At 37.6% G+C, this 22,929-nt stretch overlaps 1 protein-coding gene across 1 annotated transcript in view; it reads left to right on the top strand.

Moving 5' to 3' along the window:
- The window catches only part of Rab2a (RAB2A, member RAS oncogene family), an 82,316-nt gene that overhangs the window by 53,387 nt on the left and 6,000 nt on the right, over positions 1–22,929 (top strand). Inside the window, exon 6 of the mRNA XM_004642356.2 lies at positions 1,595–1,706. Within this exon, the coding sequence (XP_004642413.1) occupies positions 1,595–1,706 (112 nt within the window). The remainder of the gene's footprint in view (positions 1–1,594; positions 1,707–22,929) is intronic.

Here is a 22,929-nt window from a genome sequence, read left to right on the forward strand (position 1 = left end):
TATGAGGTTGATCTATGGAAATTATTTTACAATTCACCAAGTAATGACACAGTTTGAAAAATGTTACCCTAGAAAAAGTTTTAGTACTTATACACAAAAAATGTACGTATATTATTCATTGTAATAATGGAAAATTATAAATAATCCTGTTCATTGGAGAAATAAAGAAGGCACGTCATCTATTCAGTAAAATATAGTACAACAGTAAAAAATTAAGAAACCAGATCTACATGTATTATGTGACTACATCTGAAAAATGTGTTAACCAAAATAACAAACTGAGCTGGGCATGGTAGTACATGCCTGTAATCTCAGCTCTGGAGTTCAAGGCCAGTTTGAACTATAGTGAAACTGTGTCTCAGAAAACAAACAACACCAAAAATATTAAACGATGCAGCATTAACTACATCTGAATTTTTTACAAACACGTAAAAAGAGTAGTTGATTGTTGTAAAGTAATGTTGTATAATAGTAAAGTTTGCAAACTTTTACTATTAAATATATTTGAGACTGCTACTTTTTCTTCTACCTCACTGATTGATCCATTTCTAATATGATAAAAATGAGAGTAGTATACTTTTATTTGAAAATTTCTAAGCATACGACTTTTGTCATCCTTACTGTCCAGTAGCTGTGCTGTATGAAGAAACAAAGAATTTAAACAACCAAAATTAATGATTTAGTCAATATTTCTTTAGCATTTTGGATTTTATTAAATAATTTCCTGTTGTGGAATTGTAGGAGTTGGATAATTTCAGGCCCATGATGTGTGTGTGTGTGTGTGTGTGTGTGTGTGTGTGTGTGTCTGCCTGTCTGTCTGCCTGTCAGTCTGTCTGCTTGTTTGCCTTGACATGTAGGGTAGATGGGGAAGACTGAAGATTGATCCCAGTGGCACTGTACTACCAAGCTACATCACTAGTATTTCCACACACACACACACACACACACACACACACACACACACACCTTTTTCTTTTCTTTTTTTCTTTCTTTTTGAGACCAGGTCTCACTAGATTGTTCAGGTAAGACTTGAATTTGTAGTCTTCTGTGTACCAGACTATACTTTGTATTTTGATCATTTCAGTCTGGCCAGTGGATAGGACTAAAATAGTTCTACGCTTTCAAATTGTGAAGTTGAGGTCAAATGTGGTGGCAGACATGTTATCCCAGTGTTCTGTGAGGTTGATGTAAAAAGATTGCAAGTTTGAGTCTAGCCTGAGTAGCTTTCCAAGATCCTGTTTCAAAATAAAAAATACAGCTCAATAGAAAATCTCCTAGATTCAGTCCCTATTACAGAGGTTGGAGGCGTATTTTTAGCAAAATAGTTTTCTTTGGTAGCCCACAGTATCCAAAGAAGTGTAGTAGAGGCACCATTAAGATTACTGCTGGTTTAGGCATTCTTTGACTCTAACTTGGACTCTTCTGCTGGATTGCTCATTCATCGAAAGTAAGCAGTATATTCCAGACATTTTGTCCCCTATGATGCTCTTAATAAACAGTGGTTATCATGACTGTATCCCGTGGTTTGCTTTCTGCAGATACTTCCATTTATATGTATAGGCTAATAACATGACCCTTTGTCTTCCCTGTGTAGTGATTTAGAATCTAGAAGAGAAGTAAAAAAAGAAGAAGGTGAAGCTTTTGCACGAGAACACGGCCTTATCTTCATGGAAACTTCTGCTAAGACTGCTTCCAATGTAGAAGAGGTAATTAATAGGCCCTTCTTACCTAAAAGGAATGTTTCGTGTAGCTTAACATTTATTTGTTGTTGTAGAAATTTATTTCATACATTATTAGTCTGTGGTAGTTTTTTGATATTATAAATTAGATTTCTACCTTTCAAAGTGCCTTTTAATGTTAATCTATTCTTCTCTTAAAGCCTATATGCATCAACACTTCCATGTGTGTATATTACTGCTCTGGTACCTTGTACAAAGCATGGGGACTCTCCTGCCTTTAACAGAAGAAATGTATATCTCAATCATTTGTACTGATTAATTTGAGCTATTGGATGTTTTTGCATTTGGATATGGTGTTCACACATAATAATCAACAGTTAATGCTAAAATAAATAGAAAAGTGATATTTTATCAAAAGTAGAAATAAAACTTAAGAAAACTTGTTGCCTAGATTTCATCGTCTGGTTAAGATCAATTTATAAAAGCAACTGTGGAAAGGAGTTCTAGAAAACAAATAATTGAAAAATCTCATTCTAATAATTGGTAAATGGCAAGTCTAAGGCAGTATCTAACACTGTGCCTTTGACATAGTAAATATTCAGTACCTATTTATTAAGAGTGAAACTTGGAGCTCTTCTAATTCTTTTTTTTTTTTTTTTTTTTTTTTTTTTTTGGTGGAACGGGGGATTGAACTCAGACCCTTGAGCTTGTCAGAGAAGCACTTATGCTGCTGAGCCATCTCCCCGGCACCAACTTTTTTTTTCCCCTTAATTCTTTTTTTTGTTTGTTTGTTTGTTTTTTAGAACGGGGATTGAACTCAGGTCCTTGGGCTTGCCAGGCAAGTGCTTATTCAACTGAGCCATCTCCCCAGCCCTTCCCTTAATTCTTGAAGCCTAAAATCAAGTAGTAATTCTTTATCACTAGTATTTTTGCTGAAGAATTGTTTCTTAGGTAAAATATTATACTAATCTGTACTTAATGAGTATCCTATGATTATGCTAACTTCATTTCCTACAGGATCTAATGCTTGCCAAAAATTATAGCTTACAGTACAACAGGGTTTTTTTTTTTTGTGCAGGGTCTCATTATGTAGCTCAGACTCATAGAGATCCTCCTGTTTTCAGCCTCTCCAGTGCTGGGATTACAGGCGTGCACTGCCAGGCCGGCACTCAGGGCTGGTGTGGCATGCAGTGCCAAGGATTGAACCCTGGCCCCTGTGCTTGCCTAAGCAAGCACTTAGTCCACTAAGCTATTTCACCGGCCCTTAGTACAATAGATTTTTTATTCCCTCACTGAGAGAATGCTCAGTAAAAAATCCATTCCTCCTGTTGATCCAACTTCAAGTAAACATGTAAAGCCACATGTCTCAGAGAGGCACCCCTCTCAGAGGTGTTGCATTTATAATCACAGAGGCCATATCCTTATTAATTATTAACTACACCTTTTTTAAGAACCATAACTTCAGAATTATCTGCATTTTAAAAATATGCTTTTAAGTCGGATAATAAAGCATTAACCAATAGAAAATCTTCCATTTCTAATTCTGTCTCTAGTATCTTTGTATTAGTTTTTCTTAACAGTAGTTATATATTTGTAAGCAGTGATTTACTGTTGGCCTTTTAGCTAAACATTTAAATGAATGTAGTACTACTTCATGAATGTTTTCACAGCACTTATTACAAAAGTTCTGTGGTTTAAAAAGATACTCAAATTTGAACTTTGCAGGATTTGTCTCAGAGAATATTTTATTTAATAGTGAAAGTTGATTTGGCTCTAAAAAACCAAGAATTTTGAGAAAAAATCTAGTCTATTAAGGATCATAAGCATATTTTATTTAATAGTGAACGTTAATTTGCCTCTAAAAAACCAACAATTTTGAGAAAAAAAATTAGTCTATTAAGGATCATAAGCATCATAAAGTATTTTAAGATGGAGGACTTATTCTCAAAATCAGACTTAAATCTCTGAAATGTGATTTAAGATTAAACATGAATGATAGCCAAAAAATTTCTGATTCTGGGAAGATGGAGTAGACTTTTTCATTTCTCCTGCTTCAGTACAGCTAAAACACTGGATATTTGTATATAAACCAAATAGAGAAAAAAATTGGGAAGAAGTCAGACTATCTATGGACCTTGGTATCCAAAGAATCACTCAACATTAATTTCCCTTGGTTCTTGTTTTCCCTCATACCCCTGAATGAGTGCTAGAGAAACTAACATGCTAGAAAGACCATGGAACACAAAAGAAGAAAAGCTTACTCTAGCCAAAGGACCAGGAAAGGTGTATCCTGATAAGATGGTCCCTAGAAAAGAATTCTATTGAATACAGGTGCATCACAGGAAAACCTGACGTGCCACATCCCCCTAGGCTGCAAGGTTTTCCTATCCTCTCTTGTTCCTGGCAGTAGTCACCACCATAACCAGTTCCCTATTACAGTGATGTCAGAAAAAGCCAATTAAAGCAAAGGTTTATTTAGGTAGTGGGGTTGGGTTGGGTTGGGTTTTGTTTTGTTTTCAGTACCAATGACCAAACTCGGGACCTTGCACTTGCTAGGAAGCAGAGGTTTAAATAATATTCAGTCTCAGAACTCATTAAGGGTTTTAATCTCCCATGTACCTCCACACCAGGAAGATCTTCAGTGAATGAAGAAAAAGACAATTGTTGACAACAACGAGATGACAAAGATGTTAGAATTGTCAAAAATTTTAAAGCAGCCATCATATGCATGAACAATTAGAAACATAAGTGAAATGAAATAAAACCAAGTTTCAGCAAGCAAAAATTTCAACTTAAGATCCACGTGAGAAACAAGTTGTGGTGCAGACAAAGCCAAATTTGAAAACATTACTGCATATAATCATTTCTGAAAATGTCACAGAAGTAGCATTAACAAACCCTAATCACAGAGATACAGATTTCTTGAGGTGGTTCCCGAAGAAATATGCTGAGGCTCTAGAGTCCTTCTTATTGCCCAGGGGGACTAAGCCAAAAATCGCAAAGTATGTGATCTGCAGACTTAGTCAGCTTGTCTACATCATCCATTCCAGAGTTGGGAAGGGCTTCTGTACGCACAGCCAAGGATCTCAGTTCTAGCTTCAGCTCCAGCTCTGGCTCCCAACAGTGCCTTGACTCCATAGTAAATCATCTATGTATCAACTTGAGAGGACTAGCATAGTCCCTAGACTATCATCTCAATCAGCTCCTTGGGACACAGTACAAAGTTGCTGTTTGTTTTATAAATAAACCTGAGGTAGGACACACACACACACCCTTTAAAAAAAAAAAAAAAAAAAGAATTTTAGTACTGAAAAATACAGTAATTGAAACTAAAAACTCAAGTGAACTCAGCAGCAAAAGGGAGCACAGAAAAGAATAGTGAACTGATAATAGTAGGAGCTACCCAGTCTAAACAGAAGGGATTACCATGTAGCTTAGTTGTTGTTCATTTTCCTAGTGTTCACAAACTCCTGATTTTGATCCCCAGGACTGTAGTTACAAAAATAAATAATCCTAAACTGTAGGGAGGAAGTAGACTAATGCTATATTATGACATGCTATTATGTGATGTGTCATCCGTCTTAGGACAAGAGAAAGAGAATACTCTGAAGAAATACCCAGAAGTATGGGTTGGAAACTTCCTAGATGTGGTTAGCAACAACAGAAAAAGGTAGAGAGGAAAAGGTAGCACTTACCAATTCAAGTTGAGCCAACCCCCATCAGAGTAACCCCAAAAAACCCCTACAATAAAACAAACCTCTATATGATCAAATGTCTGAAAAAGAAAAAAAAAATCTTCAACAATAAACAGCACCCTGTCTCTAAGAAAAAACCTTAATTCATCAGATATTTCATCAAAAACTTTGGAGGCCAGAAGAAAGTGGCTCAGCATTTTTCAAGAGCTAAGGAAAAAAATTGTTGGCCCAGAACCCCATACTTTGCAGCAGATCTTTCAGGAATAAAGGAGAAACCACAACATTGTCAAATCAAGGAAAACTGTAAGAATTGTTGGTAGCAAACCATATGAGAATGGTTAATGGAAATCATGCTGGTTTGAACCAGTGGTGACATATGCATGATTGTTCCTTTGAGAAGCTTATACGACTAGTGGTAGAAGAAGGACAGTCATAAATGGGACAAGTCATGCATGTACCACTGGTGGTCAGGCTACCAGGAAGCAAGACGTGAACTACAGACCTATCATGAACATGTTAATGGAAATGAAATTATAAAAGAAAAAAATCTTAAAACAGTATGCTAGAAACACTAAGTAAATACAGATAAATTTTAAGTCCTAATTATGTTTGCTAGTTGAAGCAAGAATTGTATTGATGTCTCATGTGGTTATAGATGTATATAGAAATATTTTAAACCACAGAGATCAAATGGATGTTAAGCAAAGTCAGGTTTTTGCACTTCATTTGATTTATGACAACAGTAGCCAGACATGGTGGTATATACCTATAATTCCAGCACTCAGGAGTTTGAGGCACATAGTAAGATGCTGTCAGTCAGTCAATCAAATCTAGTAGACTGTGATAAAGATATCTGTCTGTGCATGCACATGTGTACATATGCAAACTATGTGGAGCTACTACTTAAAAATTTGTGTCCTAAGAGACTGACTATAAAAACAGTAGACAAATCAATTAGGAACACTGACAGATGTTTAACCCACAAGAAAGCAGAGGAAAGAAAACAAGAAGTAAATGGATAAACTTGTTTCTTCTTCTTCTTCTTCTTCTTCTTCTTCTTCTTCTTCTTCTTCTTCTTCTTCTTCTTCTTCTTCTTCTTTTTCTTTTGTTGTTGTTGTTATCTTTTAGAGGCATGGTCTCACTGTGCAGTTCAGGCTGACCTTGAACTCACTTTGTAGCCCAGGCTGGTCTTGAACTCAACCATATTCCTGCCTCAGCCTCCTGAGACATGGGATTACAGGCATGTGACAACACACTTGGCAAACTTAAGTTTTTATGTGTTAATAGTTACATATAATATAAGTTATCTAATTACATCAATCAAAAGGCACATTGTGGGGTTGGGGAGATGGCTGAGTAGAATAAGTGCTTCCCTGGCAAGCACAAGGGCCTGAGTTCAATCCCCGGTTCCGCCAAAAAAAAAAAAAAAAAAAAAAAAAGCACATTGGCAGAGGATTAGAAAAAGTAACTCAGCCATAAATTGCCTATAAGAAACTCATATCAAATATAACAGTACAGGGGCCAGGGAGATGGCTCAGTGAAATAAGCGCTTCCCTGGCAAGCACAAGGGCCTGAGTTCAATCCCCGGTTCTGCCACAAAAAAAAAATAGATAGATAGATAGATAGATAGATAGATAGATCAATCGATCAGTACAGGCAGGTTGGAAATAAAATGATAGGAAAATTAATACCATAAAAACGTTATTCAAAAGAAAGCAGGACTGGCTATATTAATATAATACAAAAATATGCTTAAGAGAAAAAAAATAGGTTACTACATAATGATGAAAGAATCAGTTCCCAAGAAACATACAGTAATCTTAAATGTGTATGTACCAGATACAGAGCTGTGAGATACATGAAACAAAAACTAATAAAATTGAAAGAAAAAATAGACAAGTCCAAAATTATTGCTGGAAACTTTATTAGCTATTAGAACATATACCAAGACTATATATAACCTGAACCAATAAAAGCCTCAGATGATTCAAAATGCTTTTAATCATGTAGTGTATATTTCCCAATTTTAGTGGACTTAAACTAGAAACTGATAACCAATAACTGGAAAAATCTACAAGCATTTGGAAATTAGGACACTTCTTACCTGTGTCAAATAGGTAGTCTCAAGGAAAATAAACACTAAATGTAGATTAAAATATATCAGTTTGGAGGGCCTAGTTAAAGTAGTTACATGGTAAAGAATGTTATAGCGCTAAATTACAGCAGAAAAGAGAAAGAATAGTCTCAAGTCAATCTTTTTTAATTCGTGCTCCAGAAACAACAGAAAAAATTTTAAAAAAGAAGAAATGGAATCAATGAAATTGAAATGAAAAATCAGCAAAGCAGAACTGAGGCTTTAAAACATCAATGAAACTGTTAAGACTTCATGCAAGCCTGACAAAGTAGATACAGATTACCAATATCAGTAACAAAACAAGATTCATTGTAGATCCTTCAGACAATAAGTGAATATTATAAATGACTGTACTCAGATATGATAACTTGGATGAATTTTATATTTTGCTCAAAACCATAAACCACTAAAACCCATTCAGTGTGAAAACATTTTTTTTTTTCCAACCAGTAAGACTTAATTTTTCAGAAGTCCACAAATGGATAGACTCCAGGGTAAGAGGCCAGCCCAACAGCTACTTTAAGGTGCACTTTACTTCCATATGTTTCTATTGGTTCAGCCTGCTTGTTCTTTACCTTGTGATCACATGATAGTCACAGTTACTGAGGCAGCCCATGGTCTACAGGAACATCAAGATCCTTAAACGCAGATCTATAGGTTGCAGAACAGAGAAAGGTTGAGCTAATCAAGATGTCTGGCTTCCTAATGGAATTATCCAGTTCTCATGAAGTAAAAGTAGTTAAGAATTGTTCAGCAATGGGTAGTTTGGCCAGTTGTAGAATTTCTTTCTTTTTTCTCTCCTCCAGACTCAATAAGTGGCCCAACCTGGCCTGACTTACATGATCCTCCCACATCACACCCCCAAGTATTTGCCACCGTGCATAGCCAGGTCCAGAAGTTTATTGACTATGTATCTTGCCCTGTAATTAACCTCACTAGGAAAAATGTAAGAAAGTTTGTTAGGAAAACAAACTGCTAGGTAAATAGAGACACATGGCTTAAGGCACAGGAGGAAGGGTGTTGTTTGCATGCTGTCTCCAGGTTCATCACTGTTCAGGAACCTTAAAGTGCTCAGCTACCTGCAAACTCTTGAGATAATTAATTTGAATTACCCTAAAACTGAAGGAAGTTTAATCCATAATTTTAAAAGTTCCCCAAGGAAGAAATCTCTAGGTCCAGAAAGTTTCACCCAAGAATACTACCAAATGTTGAAGGAAGGTACAGACACCAAGTCTAGACCACCTTTTTCAGAAAGTATAAGGTATAGAACACTATATATTTTATGAAACTAATATTGCCCCAGCATTGAAACCAGAGAATACAAAAAAAGGGGAAATGTATAGACCAATAGGCCCTATGGATACTTAAGCAAAACTCAACAAAACCCCAGCAAACAGAATTTCAGCATGTATACAGGTATGTATTTATATATAAAATATATACATCATAGCCAAAGTATGAAAGGCTTATATATTCCAAGTATGGAATACTTGTTCAATATATATTTTTTTAAAAATTAGTGTAAGCCAGGTATGATGCATACCTGTAAATTCCTACTTAGGGGAGGCAGAGGCAGAAGAATTACAAGTTGAAGGCTAGACTGAGAAACTTAGCCAGATTCTTTCTCAGAAACAAAATTTTAAAAGGCTTCAAATTATTCATTTGTTTCAGATCTATTTTAACACATATATGTTCATCTGTTTCATTTATAATACAAGGTTTTTTTTTCCTGTATTTTTAGGAAAAGGTCTACAGGGTATTCAGGGTCTCACTACTAGATCTTGACTCCTAGTGATTCTCCTGTTCACAGTCTCCTAAGTGCTGGGATTACAGGTGTGTGCCATCAGGCCCAGTCTCAATTGCTGTCTCAGCACACCCTGGGGGTGGGGCTGCTGAGCTATTTGGCAGGCCCTATAATACCAGTTTATTGAAAAGGAAGTTTTTTCTGTTCTTTGTAAAAATCTTTTTGGTCTGTGACTTGTACTCTGAGTAATTACTTGAGATAATGATACACGGTATATTAACTATTGTTAGTCTTACTACTACTTTGTTGCAAAATTTTATTTTTTCATAAAATATACAAATGTAAAAGAGGAAGAAGAGGCCGGATGTAGCTCCATGATAGAGCACTTGATAGCACATCTAAGGCCTAGATTCAGTCCTCAATACTGTCCCTCCAAAAACAGTATAATATGCCATTTAAATACTCTAAAGAAAAAATAACCCTAGCAGTTGATGCAGAAAAATTATATACTACAATTTAATACCCATACTTTTTAAAAAACTGTTCAGAAGAAAAGGAATTGAGGAGGACTTCCTAAACTCTGGAAAAATGTACAAGAATTGCTAGGGATAATGTTACATTTATTAACAAAAGCTGAATACTCCATCTTTGGATGAGTAATAAGACAGACATTTGCTCTCATTTAGCGTGTTCATGGAAGTTCTAACTGCAGTAATGCAAGAAAAAGCATACAGCTGAAAGGAAAGAATAAAACTGTATTTGTGGAAGGCATAATTGTCTCGGTGCAAAAATCACACACACAAAAAAAATCCTAGAACTTAAAAGGTGGGTCAACTACATTCAGGATTAACATATAAAAATTAATTGTATTTCTGATAAATGAAAACACCACCAAAATTTTAACTACTTTTCCATCTCTTAGCACACCAAAATAAAGTGGAATAATTAGGTATAACTGTGCAAAGAACATGTATAGCACTAATGTCAGAAACTACAAAACTGATGAAAGAAGTAAAAGAGCTAAATAAATGAAGAGATACACTGTGTTCATTGACATACTCAACCTTGTAAAGACACTTCACAAATTGATATAAAGATTTGATACAATTCTTTGGATAACTTTTTTTTTCCTTTTATCATGTCTACTTTAAAAAATACTGGGTTTCAGTGTACATATTTTGGTCATATCCATGCCCCCTTTACTCCTCTACACCCTCCTTTACATTTCTTTCTATTCTATTTTATTCCTTTCCTCTTTTATAGTCCCCTTTCTGGTTTCATATTTGTGATATGTCTTTCTGAATCTGGCTTAATTTGCTTAATATGATTATCTCCACATCTGTTTTCCTGTAGAAGATAAAAGTTTGTCCTTCATGATGACCGAATAATGTGTGTATGTGAAAGAGGTGTGGGGAGAGAGCTCTGATCTTTCTTTCCCTTTTTAACTTGGGTTTGAAAGACTTCAAAATGTGTGAATAAGTTATTTATTGATACCTGATTTTTTTATATAGCCATGAACATTCTCTTTTGTTGTATCCCAGATATCCTAGTATATTGTGTTCTATTTGATTTCCAAAATTTTTTAGTTTCCTCCCTGATTTCTTCAGTGACTCAACTGATCTTTCAAAAATTGTCTTCATGTATCTGTAGTTTTTTTCCTATTAATTTCTGATTTTATTCCATTATAAACTGCTAAAGTACAAGAAGTTATTTCATGTTTTCTTCCCTTTGGTATTCGTTAGGGCTTGCTTCATGGCCTAAAATATAGTGTATTGTAAAGAGCATTCAATGAGCTGCTGAGAAGAATCTGCAGTTGTTGCATAGGATGTTCTGTAGATACCTGTGAGTGCACCACTCTGCCCAGCTGTAGCTTGGTTTGGTGATAGGGTTTCACTATGTAATTCAGGCTTCCATTGAACTTACTGTGTAGGGAAGCCTGGCCTTGAATCATGGTGATTTCCCCCTGCCTTAGCCTCTCAAGTGCTGGGATTATAGGTGTGCACTACTCTTCCCAGCTGTATTTTGGTCTTTAACCATGTTTCTGAGTTCTTAGATGTTTTGCCTTTATTCTTTCTTTCTTTCTTTCTTTCTTTCTTTCTTTCTTTCTTTCTTTCTTTTTTTCTTTTAATCTTCATGTAATAATTCCTCAGCCTTATCTTGAATCCCTAAATTCTGTCTTCTGCTTTGGTAGGACTTCCCATTGAAATTATGACATTTGACTTGTGTGTTACTCTGTCTATATCAATCATTTTATATATGCATTCTGTGGTCGGTTTTGTTCTTTTGTTTTTAGTCTCTTTGAGACAAAGGTCTTGTTATACAGTTCAGACTGGCCTTGAGTTCACTTTATAGGCCAGGCTGGTCTCCAATTCTTTATGATCCTCCTAGTGAGTACTGGGATTATAGGCCTAGGCTACCATGCTCAACCTTGTTGTGTTTATTTCCAAAACTTGTTTGCTCTTCAAAATCTCTTTTTGTTGAATTGCTCCTGCAGTGCAGTCAGTGGTGTATTATCTGCCTCAGGACTGTGTTCACTCCAGTGGCTTTTATGTTTGTGCCCATCTGTGCACCTCAAGCCTCTGCTATCCCCAACTGGTTTTGCATCCTGTGGACTTATGAAGGTACCCCACTTGATACAGAAGCTTCTTCTCTGTGTACACGTTCAAGCAGAGGTGTATCTCTGATCACATTGGCAGATGGGGAAAGCAAACAGACCCTAAGTTCTGTGCTGGAAGGAGACAGTGAAGGGAGCCAAGTAATCTGTCCTCTAAATTTCAGTATTTTCTGACCCAATTGCTTCAGAAAACGGTATATGATAGGCCTGGCCCTTACCATAGTGCTTTGAACAGCTGTGTCCTCCACAGTCTGAATGCCCAGTAGCTTAATTTTGCAAGGGATTTTCAGCTAGCCCTCTCTCTTCCCAAAACTTGCAGCTGTTTCTTCCCCCATCACTGAAATAGGGTGACCAGAGACCCTCAAATGAGACTGCTATTTCTGATTCTTAGGAGTAGCTCTTAAAACAGTAAACCCTTTCTCAAAGTGACTCCTGTCTGTCCCACTCCTGCCAGCAGTCACTTTCAAAGTAAAAACTCACTCTGTATTTGCAGTCTGCAATAATTGGAGGCTGTAGATATTGACAGTATTATTACAGAACACATGGAAAGGCCAAACAAAGTAGCCAAAATTTAAAGAATTAAATAGATAATTCACTGTGTTTAGATTTTAAGTTTTACATAGCTACTGTCAGTAGTATGTGATGTTGGTGAGAAGACTGACATATATCAGTAGAACAGAATAAAGAGTCGTGAATCCACTCACAAATATGCACAACTAATTTATTTTATTTATTTATTTATTTATTTATTGGGGGGGCAGCTCAGCCCACCAGGGGGCGGGGCTGGCTGGCATGTGGTGCTGGGGGATTGAACCGCGGTCCGTGTGCTTTGGCTTAGCTTAGCTTGTTCTAAGTAAGTGCTTCAGACCACTGAGCCATCTCACCAGCCCTGAACAACTAATTTTTGACAAAGATGCAGGAGTAAATCAGTGGAGGAAGGTGGACTTTTCAAAAAGTAATACTCAAACTATTAAAAATCCATAGGCAACAAGAAATAAGATTAAACCAAAGTTGCAAACCTGATACAAAAACTAAATCAGAATGGATCATGTAGTTAACTATAAAACATTAACCTATTTTTCTTTTTGGGTAAATAACAATGAAATCTTTGGAATCCTCTGCCCGGGTTTCCTATTTTAAAAAAATAAAATAAAAGATTCATAAAAGGAAAAAGCGTTAAGGGCTGGCCAGATAGCTCAGCAGACTAAAGCACCTGCTTAGGCAGGTGCAGGGACTGGGGTTCGGCACCCTAAACCCTTTCCCCCAGGGTGTGCTGAGAAAGCATTTGAGACCAGGCATGGTGGCACATGCCTGTAATCCCAGCGTTGGGGAGGCTGAAAACAGGAGGGGCACTATGAGTCCAAGCTGTGTAGTGAGACCGTGTACTAAATTAAATACACAAATGAAAAAAAAATTTTTTTTTAATGTTGACAGCAGCAAATGATAGGCTGTAGAGAAATTCAGATATTGCTGGTAGGATTGTAAAATAATACAGCCTCTCTGGAAAACAATTTTGTGTTGTCTTTAAGCACTATGAATGTTTTTATGACATGTAATAAAAAGTTGGATGAATGCTGCTGTGGTGCCATCCCAGGCATGTGAAAGTGCAACATTATAACAGCTGACAACACACTACATATTCTGTCTCAGATTTTGCTTACTTGGGACTTCATGGTAACATTTAGGTAGTGCAAGAGGCAAAAACACTACAGTACTTTCTCCTTAAACAGGGATATTTCATACGGTTAAGTAGTGTTTTAAAGCAGTGCTTCTCAAATGTTAAGTGTATAACAGGTCACCTAAGAATCCTACTGAGATGCAGATGCTAATTCAGTAGGTTATGGTGTGGACTGTGAGCCCGTATTTGTAACCAGCCCTGTACTACTGCTGCTCTGATCTCTCCGAAGAGCATAGTGGGTTGTGTCTTCTAACAGAAAGAAAAATCTGGCTGAGCACTCTGCTGCAGTATCCTCTAACATGTTAGTGCTCAGACGTGATTTTCATCCCATCCTTCTCTCTTGATTCATGGTGCTCCGTGTATAGTTACATAATCAAAATTTGACTTTTTCAAAGCCTGTATTCTAGTCTTCCTGGATATCTTACATTGAAAGCTGTCTCCATTTTCTCATTCTTTTTTCCACATCACAGTTCATAGTTTGACTTCCTCCACCATCTTGAGTCACACTGGGCCTCCTGATGCCACATCTAACAAAAGCTTTTCTGTTTTTACCTTAGTCTTTATAGGCATTTCCTTAGCTCTCTAAAACCATTTTTTCTGTGTCCCTCCAGACCCCCAGAATCCTTTACTGGTTATTTTCTCTGAGCTGAGTTACCATATAGATCCATGAGTTCAGCTCTACAGCAGTATATGCTGGCTAGGCAGCTTCCGGAAATGAGCATTTTTTTTTTTTTCAACTCTCCTAATAAAACACCTCTCTCTAGGCAGAAACTTTAGCCCTTTCCTATTCTTTTTTTTTTTTTTTTTTTTTTTTTTTTTTTGCCCTTTCCTGTTCTTAAAGGATAAACTTGTATATTCTGTATGTTCCCTTTTCCTTATGCCTTCACATGTTACCTTGTTTCACATGTCATCCTTATGTTATTGACATGTTATTTCACATTACCTTATTGTTACCTTATTGCTTCACTCTTCACCTGGTACTTCGTTTCTTCTGTTAAAAATCTCTTTAGATTGCCCTATCATAATTGGCTCCTAATTGGACTTCTCTCCATTTTTTAATCCTTTACTTTGTTACCTATGAGATCTTTCTAAAAATGAAAGTTAAATGTCACTGTCCAGTTTGATTAAAACTATACAGCGGTTCCCCGCAGTTTCAGCATCAGGTTCCTTAGAGACAAAGCTCTGATTGCCAACCCCATGTGGCCTTCATATTAAACTGAGAATTGATCAGCCCTGTAGTGTTTGTTCCCCCTCGTTGCAAAAAGTGCTCTCATTTGAGTTTTTAGATCAAATTCAAACATTGAGCTTGCCAGGCAGGTACTTTTGCCACTGAGCTATATCCCCAGCCCAGTACTTTCAATTGAAAATCCTTTCCTTCCTACATGATCCTTGAAGGATGTGGTCGTTCTGGTGCCTCTTCCAGAATGCCTTCCATGGCTTCTTCCCTGTGTGCCCCCGGTCCCCGAGTCTGATCTAATAAGATCTCTACTCATTTCTGTGTCCTCCTAGGGATTAGCTCATTTGTTTCTCATGTCAGCCCACTGTCAGGACAGAGTTCTATAAAGGCATACGGCACAAGCTCTGTTTCCGCCCCTGCATCTCCATTACTTCACACGGAAGCTCACCCACATAGTAAGTAACAGAAGTGTGGGTAGTTAAGTATTTGCCTCTGCCCTGCTGCTCTTCATGTTTTTCATTAGCTCATGCTTTGTTACATATGGGTGGGAATCTGTCTTGAGCTTTATCTTTCTCACCATTCTAAAGCATAAGGGTTTGGGAAATCCAGGTGAGCCTATTTCCTCTGTCTTTGAGCAGGTGGCTCTTCCAGTAGCCACCTCCTTTCGGGGCTTGACAAGACTATTTTTAGGCCTAGAAATCACTCTCAGATGACTTTCAGCAAAGATTATAGAAAACCAGATAAAGCAGCTCTCCCATAAGCCTTAGATTACATTTTTGAAGGTATCAGAATACCCCAGAAATTATGTATTTATTGCTACAAATTCTTTCCTATTTTGTTTTCTCTATAAGTTGAAAACTTACTCAGAGTTGTGTATTACTAAAACTTGTGTGTTGCCTCAGGCTGGGGAGACAGCTCAGTGGCATAAGCACCTGCCTGGCAAGCGTAAGACTGAGTGTAATCTCCAGTACCAAAAAAAAAAAAAAAAAATCCTTACATACTGCCTCTAAGACAGTCTTAATATAGGTATGAGGTGTAAATAATGACTAAACTTGACATTTGCGAGACAGTTGTAACTGCAAGGTATTCTAAATTTTTCAGCCATTTCATAGGGCCTTTTTCTGTTTATTAGTTTTTACCTAAAAGTAAACTTGGATATTCGTGGGAAAACAAAAACACAGAAACAGCAAAAACTTTCTTTTGAGGCAGACATCACAGGGTTTGAGAAGGAAAGCCTTTTTAGCCATCATTTTTGCTAAACTTCATACCCCAGATCTAGTAAATAAAAATGAAAATATTGGGAAGATGAGAACAATCTTTGCACTGTCTTGATGGAAATATAAATTAGTGTAGACAATATGGAACACATTATGGAGGCTCCATTAAAAATTAAAATAGAACCAGTAATATTCCAGCAATCCCAGTGCCTGGTATATATCCAGAGACAATAACATCAGTATGTCAGAGAGATGTCTGCTCCCCATGTGCTGCCTCACTATTCACAGCAGCCAAGATGTGAAAACAAGCTACTTATGTAGCCCAAGCTGACGGCAAACTCACAGGGATCCTCCTGCCTCAGCCTCTCAAGTGCTGGGATTACAGGTATGCACCACCATTCCCAGCTTGAACAGATGTTTTATTTTTCTTTTTAATATTTCATTTATTTGGTACAGGATCTCAGTACACAGCTGGACTCAGTGATCCTCCTGTCTCAGCCTCACCAGCGTTGGGATTACAGGCGTGTGCCACCACACCTGGTTTTGGCGACCAGCACAGTGCACCTGGGGTCTTGGGGCCAACACGGCATGCGGTACAGGGGCTCGAACCCAAGTCCTCGTACTTGCCCAGGCAGGCACTTAGATGGCCAAGCTATACCAGAGTGCTTGAACAGTTAGTTTAGATAGCTGGCATGTTGTTGTAAACTCAAAACTTTGTTGTACCGTTAATCCTGTTATCATCAGAGTCATGCCATAAGAAACAAAGTCATGCCATAGGATCAGGCTTATCTTATTAGACCTCTACCTTTCCCTGTGGAGAGGATAGCTTAGTTTAATATTTACTGTTCTCTTCCATGTATTAGAAGATTTTGATGTTTTCTTTAATAGGAAAAAACAGTATTAAAAGGGCAACTCATAAGTACAGATCACTTACATATATAGCATGCAATTATGTATATTACCTCCACAGAATCTGATTTTACTTCAGTTCGTGGAATGTGCTTTATCAGTTACTGAAATCAGAATCGCATTTGTAAGCATTTTACTGTTTTTAATCTATGTTTTACCAAGTTCTGTTAATTTCTTCAGAGTAGATACTAAATTTGATATTTGCTGTCCATTTGTGTCACCGTCTTAGTTCCTCAAGCCATAGTTTCTTAGCTGGATTATTCTTCTAGTCTCCTCACTGGTCTTGGTGTTGTGAGTCTTACCCTGCTGTACAATGTATCCTCTAATTTTTTGTCCATCACCTGCTGTTTCCTTTTCAGAATTTCTTCATGCCTGTAGGACTTCTACTGACACTTCCAGTGCCCCCTCGCACACTTGTTTAATATTTAGTTTAGTTTTTTCCTATTAAAGAAAACATCAAAGTCTTCTAATACATAGAGGAGAACAGTAAATATTAAACTAAACTTGCCCCCACTTTCAAAAAAGTGATCAGTTTTCTTAATAAACGAAGGAGGTGTTCTCTCAGAACAAGCTTTCTCAGAAGTTGCCTTACCTCTGTGCTGTATAAGTGCTTGGAGTCCAAGCTATGTCAATTTTAGATTTACATCTGTCCCATACTAATGCCCTTCAGGCTTAAAATATTTACCTGAGTATCCTCAGGTCCTGGAACAAATCAAGCATTTAGTAAATATTTATTCATTGGAAAAACTAGATTACTAAAGAATTAAACAAATGTATCTTTGCGTTATCTCTAACAAGAAAGAAATTCTTAAATCTCATAATCCCAGGGGCTGGGGAGATAGCTCAGTAGATAAGTGCACACCTGGCAAGCACAAGGGCCTGAGTTCAATCCCTGGTTCTGGGGAAAAAAAAAAAAAAAAAAACCCTTATAATCCCATAGGGCCAGTGAGATAGTTCAGCAGACTAGGGACAGTACCGCATGCCACACAGCTCCACCCCAGGTGCTCTGAGCCAGCCACTGAGTCCAGGCATGGTGATGCACACCTGTAGTCCCAGAGCTGGCAAAGCTACAAATGAGGATCACTATGAATCCAGACTTCATAGTGAGACCCTGTATCAAATACATAAGTTAAAAAAAGATGTCATAATCCCCAAACCTTCCTAATCTAATACCTCCAGATTCTTCCAACCTTTATTCCTATTCAAAAAAAAATTTTTTTTGGAAGGAGTAGAAGTTGCTGTGAATGAAACCCAGGGTCTTGTGCCTGCTCTCTTTACGAGTTTTACACCCTCTTTCTGCTAAGATTTATCAAGTTTTGTTTAAACTACCTCCTGTACTTTTTAATAAGCAATGACTAGCAGTAAGTTTTGTAAAGGGTAAAGAGGAGGCAAATAAGTAATCACAATTCACTCATTTCCGAAGACTAGACATCGAAGTAATTTCTAGCTAGGGTTTTTAACAATGTGGAAAATATGTTCTAAGCTCAAAATAAATTGCAATACAAAATAAATGAAAACTCCTTTTTCTGTATTAAAGGTAAATGTGCTGAGAATATGCAGTTGGTATCCTACTTCTGCTTTGTGTGTGTGTGTGTGTGTGTGTCCCTCCGTCCGTCCTATGGCACATCACTTCTTTTTTTGCGCTCATCATTCCTACTCAGCACTATGAGCAATCATTAGGTTTAGTTATTATACATCATTGAACCTCTTTCAGTAAAATACACGGAAGTATGTAAGAAGGGAGTTCAAGTGAAGCTACTTTGGAGTTGGAGATGCTGTGGAGAAGAAGGAAGAAGGAAAGAACTTCCTGGGTTACCCTCTTGACACCTTATCTCCCAAGGATATCCCCAGTAGACTGGCTTGAAATGTGATTTGAACCCCATGGCACTAGGAAATGAGACCAGTACATTTTGAAGTCACAGAATAAGAAGTTTTGTTTGAATAAGGGGTTTGTTTAAGCTCCCCAGTACAATATCAAATTTTGGTGTAGAATTCTTTTAATGTTCCTCAATTTTGGTTTCTCACATAAGAAAAACCATGAGAGAGAAAAAAGGAGCCATGAAATAGTTAAGCCTGTATATTTATTCGCTTCATGTAACATTATGGTCTCATGGTGCTTCTGCTTTCCTACAAATGACTCAGGTTGTCTTCCTTTAAAAGATGGCAGGGTAGCTGCAGATAATGGCTCACACCTGCAATCCCAGCACTTAGGAGGCTGAGGCACGGGGATCTCCGCAAGTTCAAGGTGGCCAGCCTAGACTATGTAGTGAGTTCAAGGCCAACGTGAACTACATAGTGAGACCCTATCTCGAAAAAAGAAAAACAGGGCAGGGTAGTGCTACTTTATATGCAAACACCACATTTTTAAAAAATTCATAGATCTGTTGATGGGCAAAAACTGTTTGCAAGGTTTAGCTATTATTGTCGTCAGGGATTGCAAAGGAATACATTTAATTTATAGGATTATTTTATAATACTCAAAAAAGCCAAATGCAGTAGAGTTTAGGATATCTGTCCAGTCCAAAAAAATTCAGCTAAGGGCCTGGATCCCATGGAAATACCCTGCACAAATCTAGCTAAAGACTTAGAGCCCATGACAGTGCTTAATGCAAGTCTGTATCAAGGATCTGTGCTGGGAAGGACCAAAGGTCAGTGGTGGAAGCTAGGAGATATGTGGTAGTGGGATGAAGGATCTGTGCCAGCAGGCTGAGAGATCCGAACTGGAAGCTCAAAAGTGGTGAGTTGAGGGCACGAGCTCCCTGAAAAGAACTGCAGTCCTCTGCAGTGACAAGAGGACCTGAGAACCTCTGACGGTGAGAACAGCTGAGTTTTTATCAGAAAAACCAGCATGATGATGAGCTTCTCCAAGAGAACAAACAGCACGCCATCCTCCCCTTCAGTTCTCCTGTTATGTTCCCGGCAGCAATCTTCATGTGTGCCTTCCACACCCAGAACCATGCTGATGGCAGTTTCGCTGGGTGTTACAAGTTGACCATTAATTAATCCACCACAGGGCCGGCCAAATAGCAAATTAAAGTGCCTCCAAGCAGGCACAGAGGCCAGGGGTTCGATCCCCAGGCCTGCCGTCCTGCCATGGTGGCGTGCGCCTGTAATCCAAGCTCTTGGGAGGCTATAAACAGGCAGGTCACTATGAGTCCAATCTAGTAGTGAGACTCTGAACACCCTGTAGACCCTTCCTTAAAATACAAAAAGAAAAAAAAAAAATCCAACACAGCTGTTATGAATTGTGCTGATTTGCAGATATCATTATTATGTGTTCTCTTTTAACTCATTCAAGAAGAATAATGGATGGAAAAGGAGTAGGAAGGTCAAATATAATTTCTCATTTCTGTTCCTTGAGAAGTCTTCATACTGATTTTCATAGTGGTTCACCAGTTTTCGTTCCTACTCACACTGTAGAAGGGTTCTTTTTTCCCCCCACAGCCTCATGAGTATTCATAGTACTTGATTTGTTAAATGGTGGCTGTTCTTCCTGGGGTGAGATGGACTGTAAGTGGTTTGTTTGTTTGTTTATTGGTAGAACAGGAGATTGAACTCAGGTACTTGTGCTTGCCAGAGAAGCACTTGCACTTATTCTACTGAACCCTCTCCCTGGCCCTGTCACTGCTTTAACTTGCATTTCTTTTCACAAGATTTTTGCATCTTAGCGTAATTTAAGTCTTCTTTCCATGTGTCTTAATTTTTAGGGCTTTTTTACACACAGTGTGTTCTTTTTTTTTTTTTTTTTTTAATGTATTTTAGTACAGGGTCTCATCGCACAGATCTAACTCGTAGTGATCTTCCTGTTTTCAGCCTCCCAAGCACTGGGATTACAGGTGCTAGCCACCACACTCAGTCTCAATCACCATCTCAGTGTATCCCAGGGTTGGGGGCTGGCATGGCAGGCTGGTGATTGAATCCTGGTCCCTGCGCCTGCCTAAGTAGGCCCTTTAATCTGCTGAACTATCTTCACACAGTATGTTCTTAATGCACTTTTTCAATGCTGTATTCAGTCAAGATACGTAAATTGATTAAACATCCCTGATCACTGTTTCATTCACTCTGCAGTGTCTGAAGGACAGATTGATATTGAGCACCTAGACCCCATCAGAATACCCAAACACTCAGGATGAGAGCTGACGCACACTGAGTACTTGCTGCTTGTCAAGTGCTATCTATGTTCAGTGCTTTATGTGAATCCAAGAATACTGTACCATTGGCATCCTCCTTTTACAGAGGTTAAGCTTACATCCCAGGTAACACTGCTAGGGAGAGGTGGCGCTGCGCTGTGAACTTACAGTACCTAGTGCTAGAGCCTGACCCTTTGCCATTCTACTGGCTCTGTAGGCATAGCTTCATGTCACAACCACAACTTTGCTTGAGAAAAAAAATTAAAATCAATTTCAGTATTTACATGCATACGAATTTTTTAAAGAAATAATGAAAAGGTGTTGAAGTACTTACTATAGTGCTTGTATGGTGACCAATAAGTACTTAGTTAATACTGGTTATTATTAGCTGAGGCACATGAAGATTTGAGCCATCAAGAAAAAATTTAAGCATCGTTACATTGTGCCTGCTAGTTTGAAGAGAAAGCTAAAAATCCATTTGTTTTGTGACATGCTTTCTACCATCTGTCCAAAGTCACTTTTGAATCACAGTAGTGTCTCAGTCATAAACTTAGGTTTATTCCACAATATTGGAAAAAATGACCATATTTATTCATGTGGGAAATATGGCCATAGTCATGTTTATTGACTGATTATTCTGATGTAGAATTTGCAAACAAAAATAATTTTTTTTAACCAAATGTTTCTGTTTGCAACCAAAGTTTTCAGAAGGAAGCATTTGTGAGTTAACAGGTGCTGTAATTTTTGTCCTGCCACCAGGTGGCAGCATGTTACATGAAGAAATAAGCTTTACTTAAAGATGATTTATTTTCAGTAGGTTGCCTTAAAAACTATTAAGCTAATAATAAAAAATGTTCCAAGTTGTTCCTTGCTTCCGTTCTCTCTCATGTGTTCTAACTGTCCCCCCAGCACAGTGTGTGGTATTCAGTAAGACCTGCCTTAGTCCTACCCTGCATTCTCCCTCTTAATTCAGAAAGTTTCTTTTTGTTTTTAACTGAAATTTGAGCCCTTGTGCTTAGAATTCTTCCACCTAACTCATTTTAGTTCTGCAATGATAGGAACTGTGTTCCCTTCATATCTCCCATTTACCTAGCCACTTTGTAAACATAGGTGGCTTGAATAATGTCACAGATCAGAGACATCGACATGTATGAGCTGAATATGTATTTGAATTACAACACATTTATAGTTTGGGGTGGTTGTATTTCTTTCAATTTGTGGAAAATTTGCTTTAAGTTTAGCTGTTGTCAGTATCACTCAGCTAACTGCTGCCAAGGGTTGAAAGATTAGCATTAGGTGACAGGCAAGAGAATTAATTGTTGATGAAGAAAATGAAGGTGAAGGACTGAACAAGGCAATTAATCAAAGTGTAGTCAGGGGGCTGGTGGTATAGTGAGGAGAGAGAGGCTTTTGCTACTAGAATAGAATGCTCACTGCATGGGAAGCAAGAGGATCACTAAATTCATTTGGCTGCAAAGAATATTTATACTTAATGAAGATGCATCTGGCTACTTATTTTATAGTGCTACAGCCATCATTTGATAACAGCTTCCTATACTAAAATCTATTGGTTTTGCCTATTACTTACTACTTAGTAGAATCTGAAAAGAACTTGCTCCAAGAAAGATGCAACCATAAGCAAAACAAAACCATTTCATGTAAGTCCAGTGTACCCTTTAGACATTTCCTTGTTAAGGATAATTGAGTTTAATAAAGGTCTTTTAAGCACCTGCTTTATTTTAGCATTGTGCTAGAGACTAAAAAATATGATATACTTTATATCTAAACATACATTTAAGGGAACAGCTTTTAGCCATTCAAATTAAAACTCTGTCTAAAGAACATTAGAACCATCCTGACATTTACCAAGCTATAAAGTTATTTTTGAACATCTTTCATATCCACAAATAATTCAGTGGTCATAGCATGGAAAGAAGCATCTATACTTTGAA

The sequence above is a fragment of the Octodon degus genome, unplaced genomic scaffold, assembly GCF_000260255.1.
Source record: "Octodon degus isolate 3935 unplaced genomic scaffold, OctDeg1.0 scaffold00152, whole genome shotgun sequence".
Classification (NCBI taxonomy): domain Eukaryota; kingdom Metazoa; phylum Chordata; class Mammalia; order Rodentia; family Octodontidae; genus Octodon; species Octodon degus.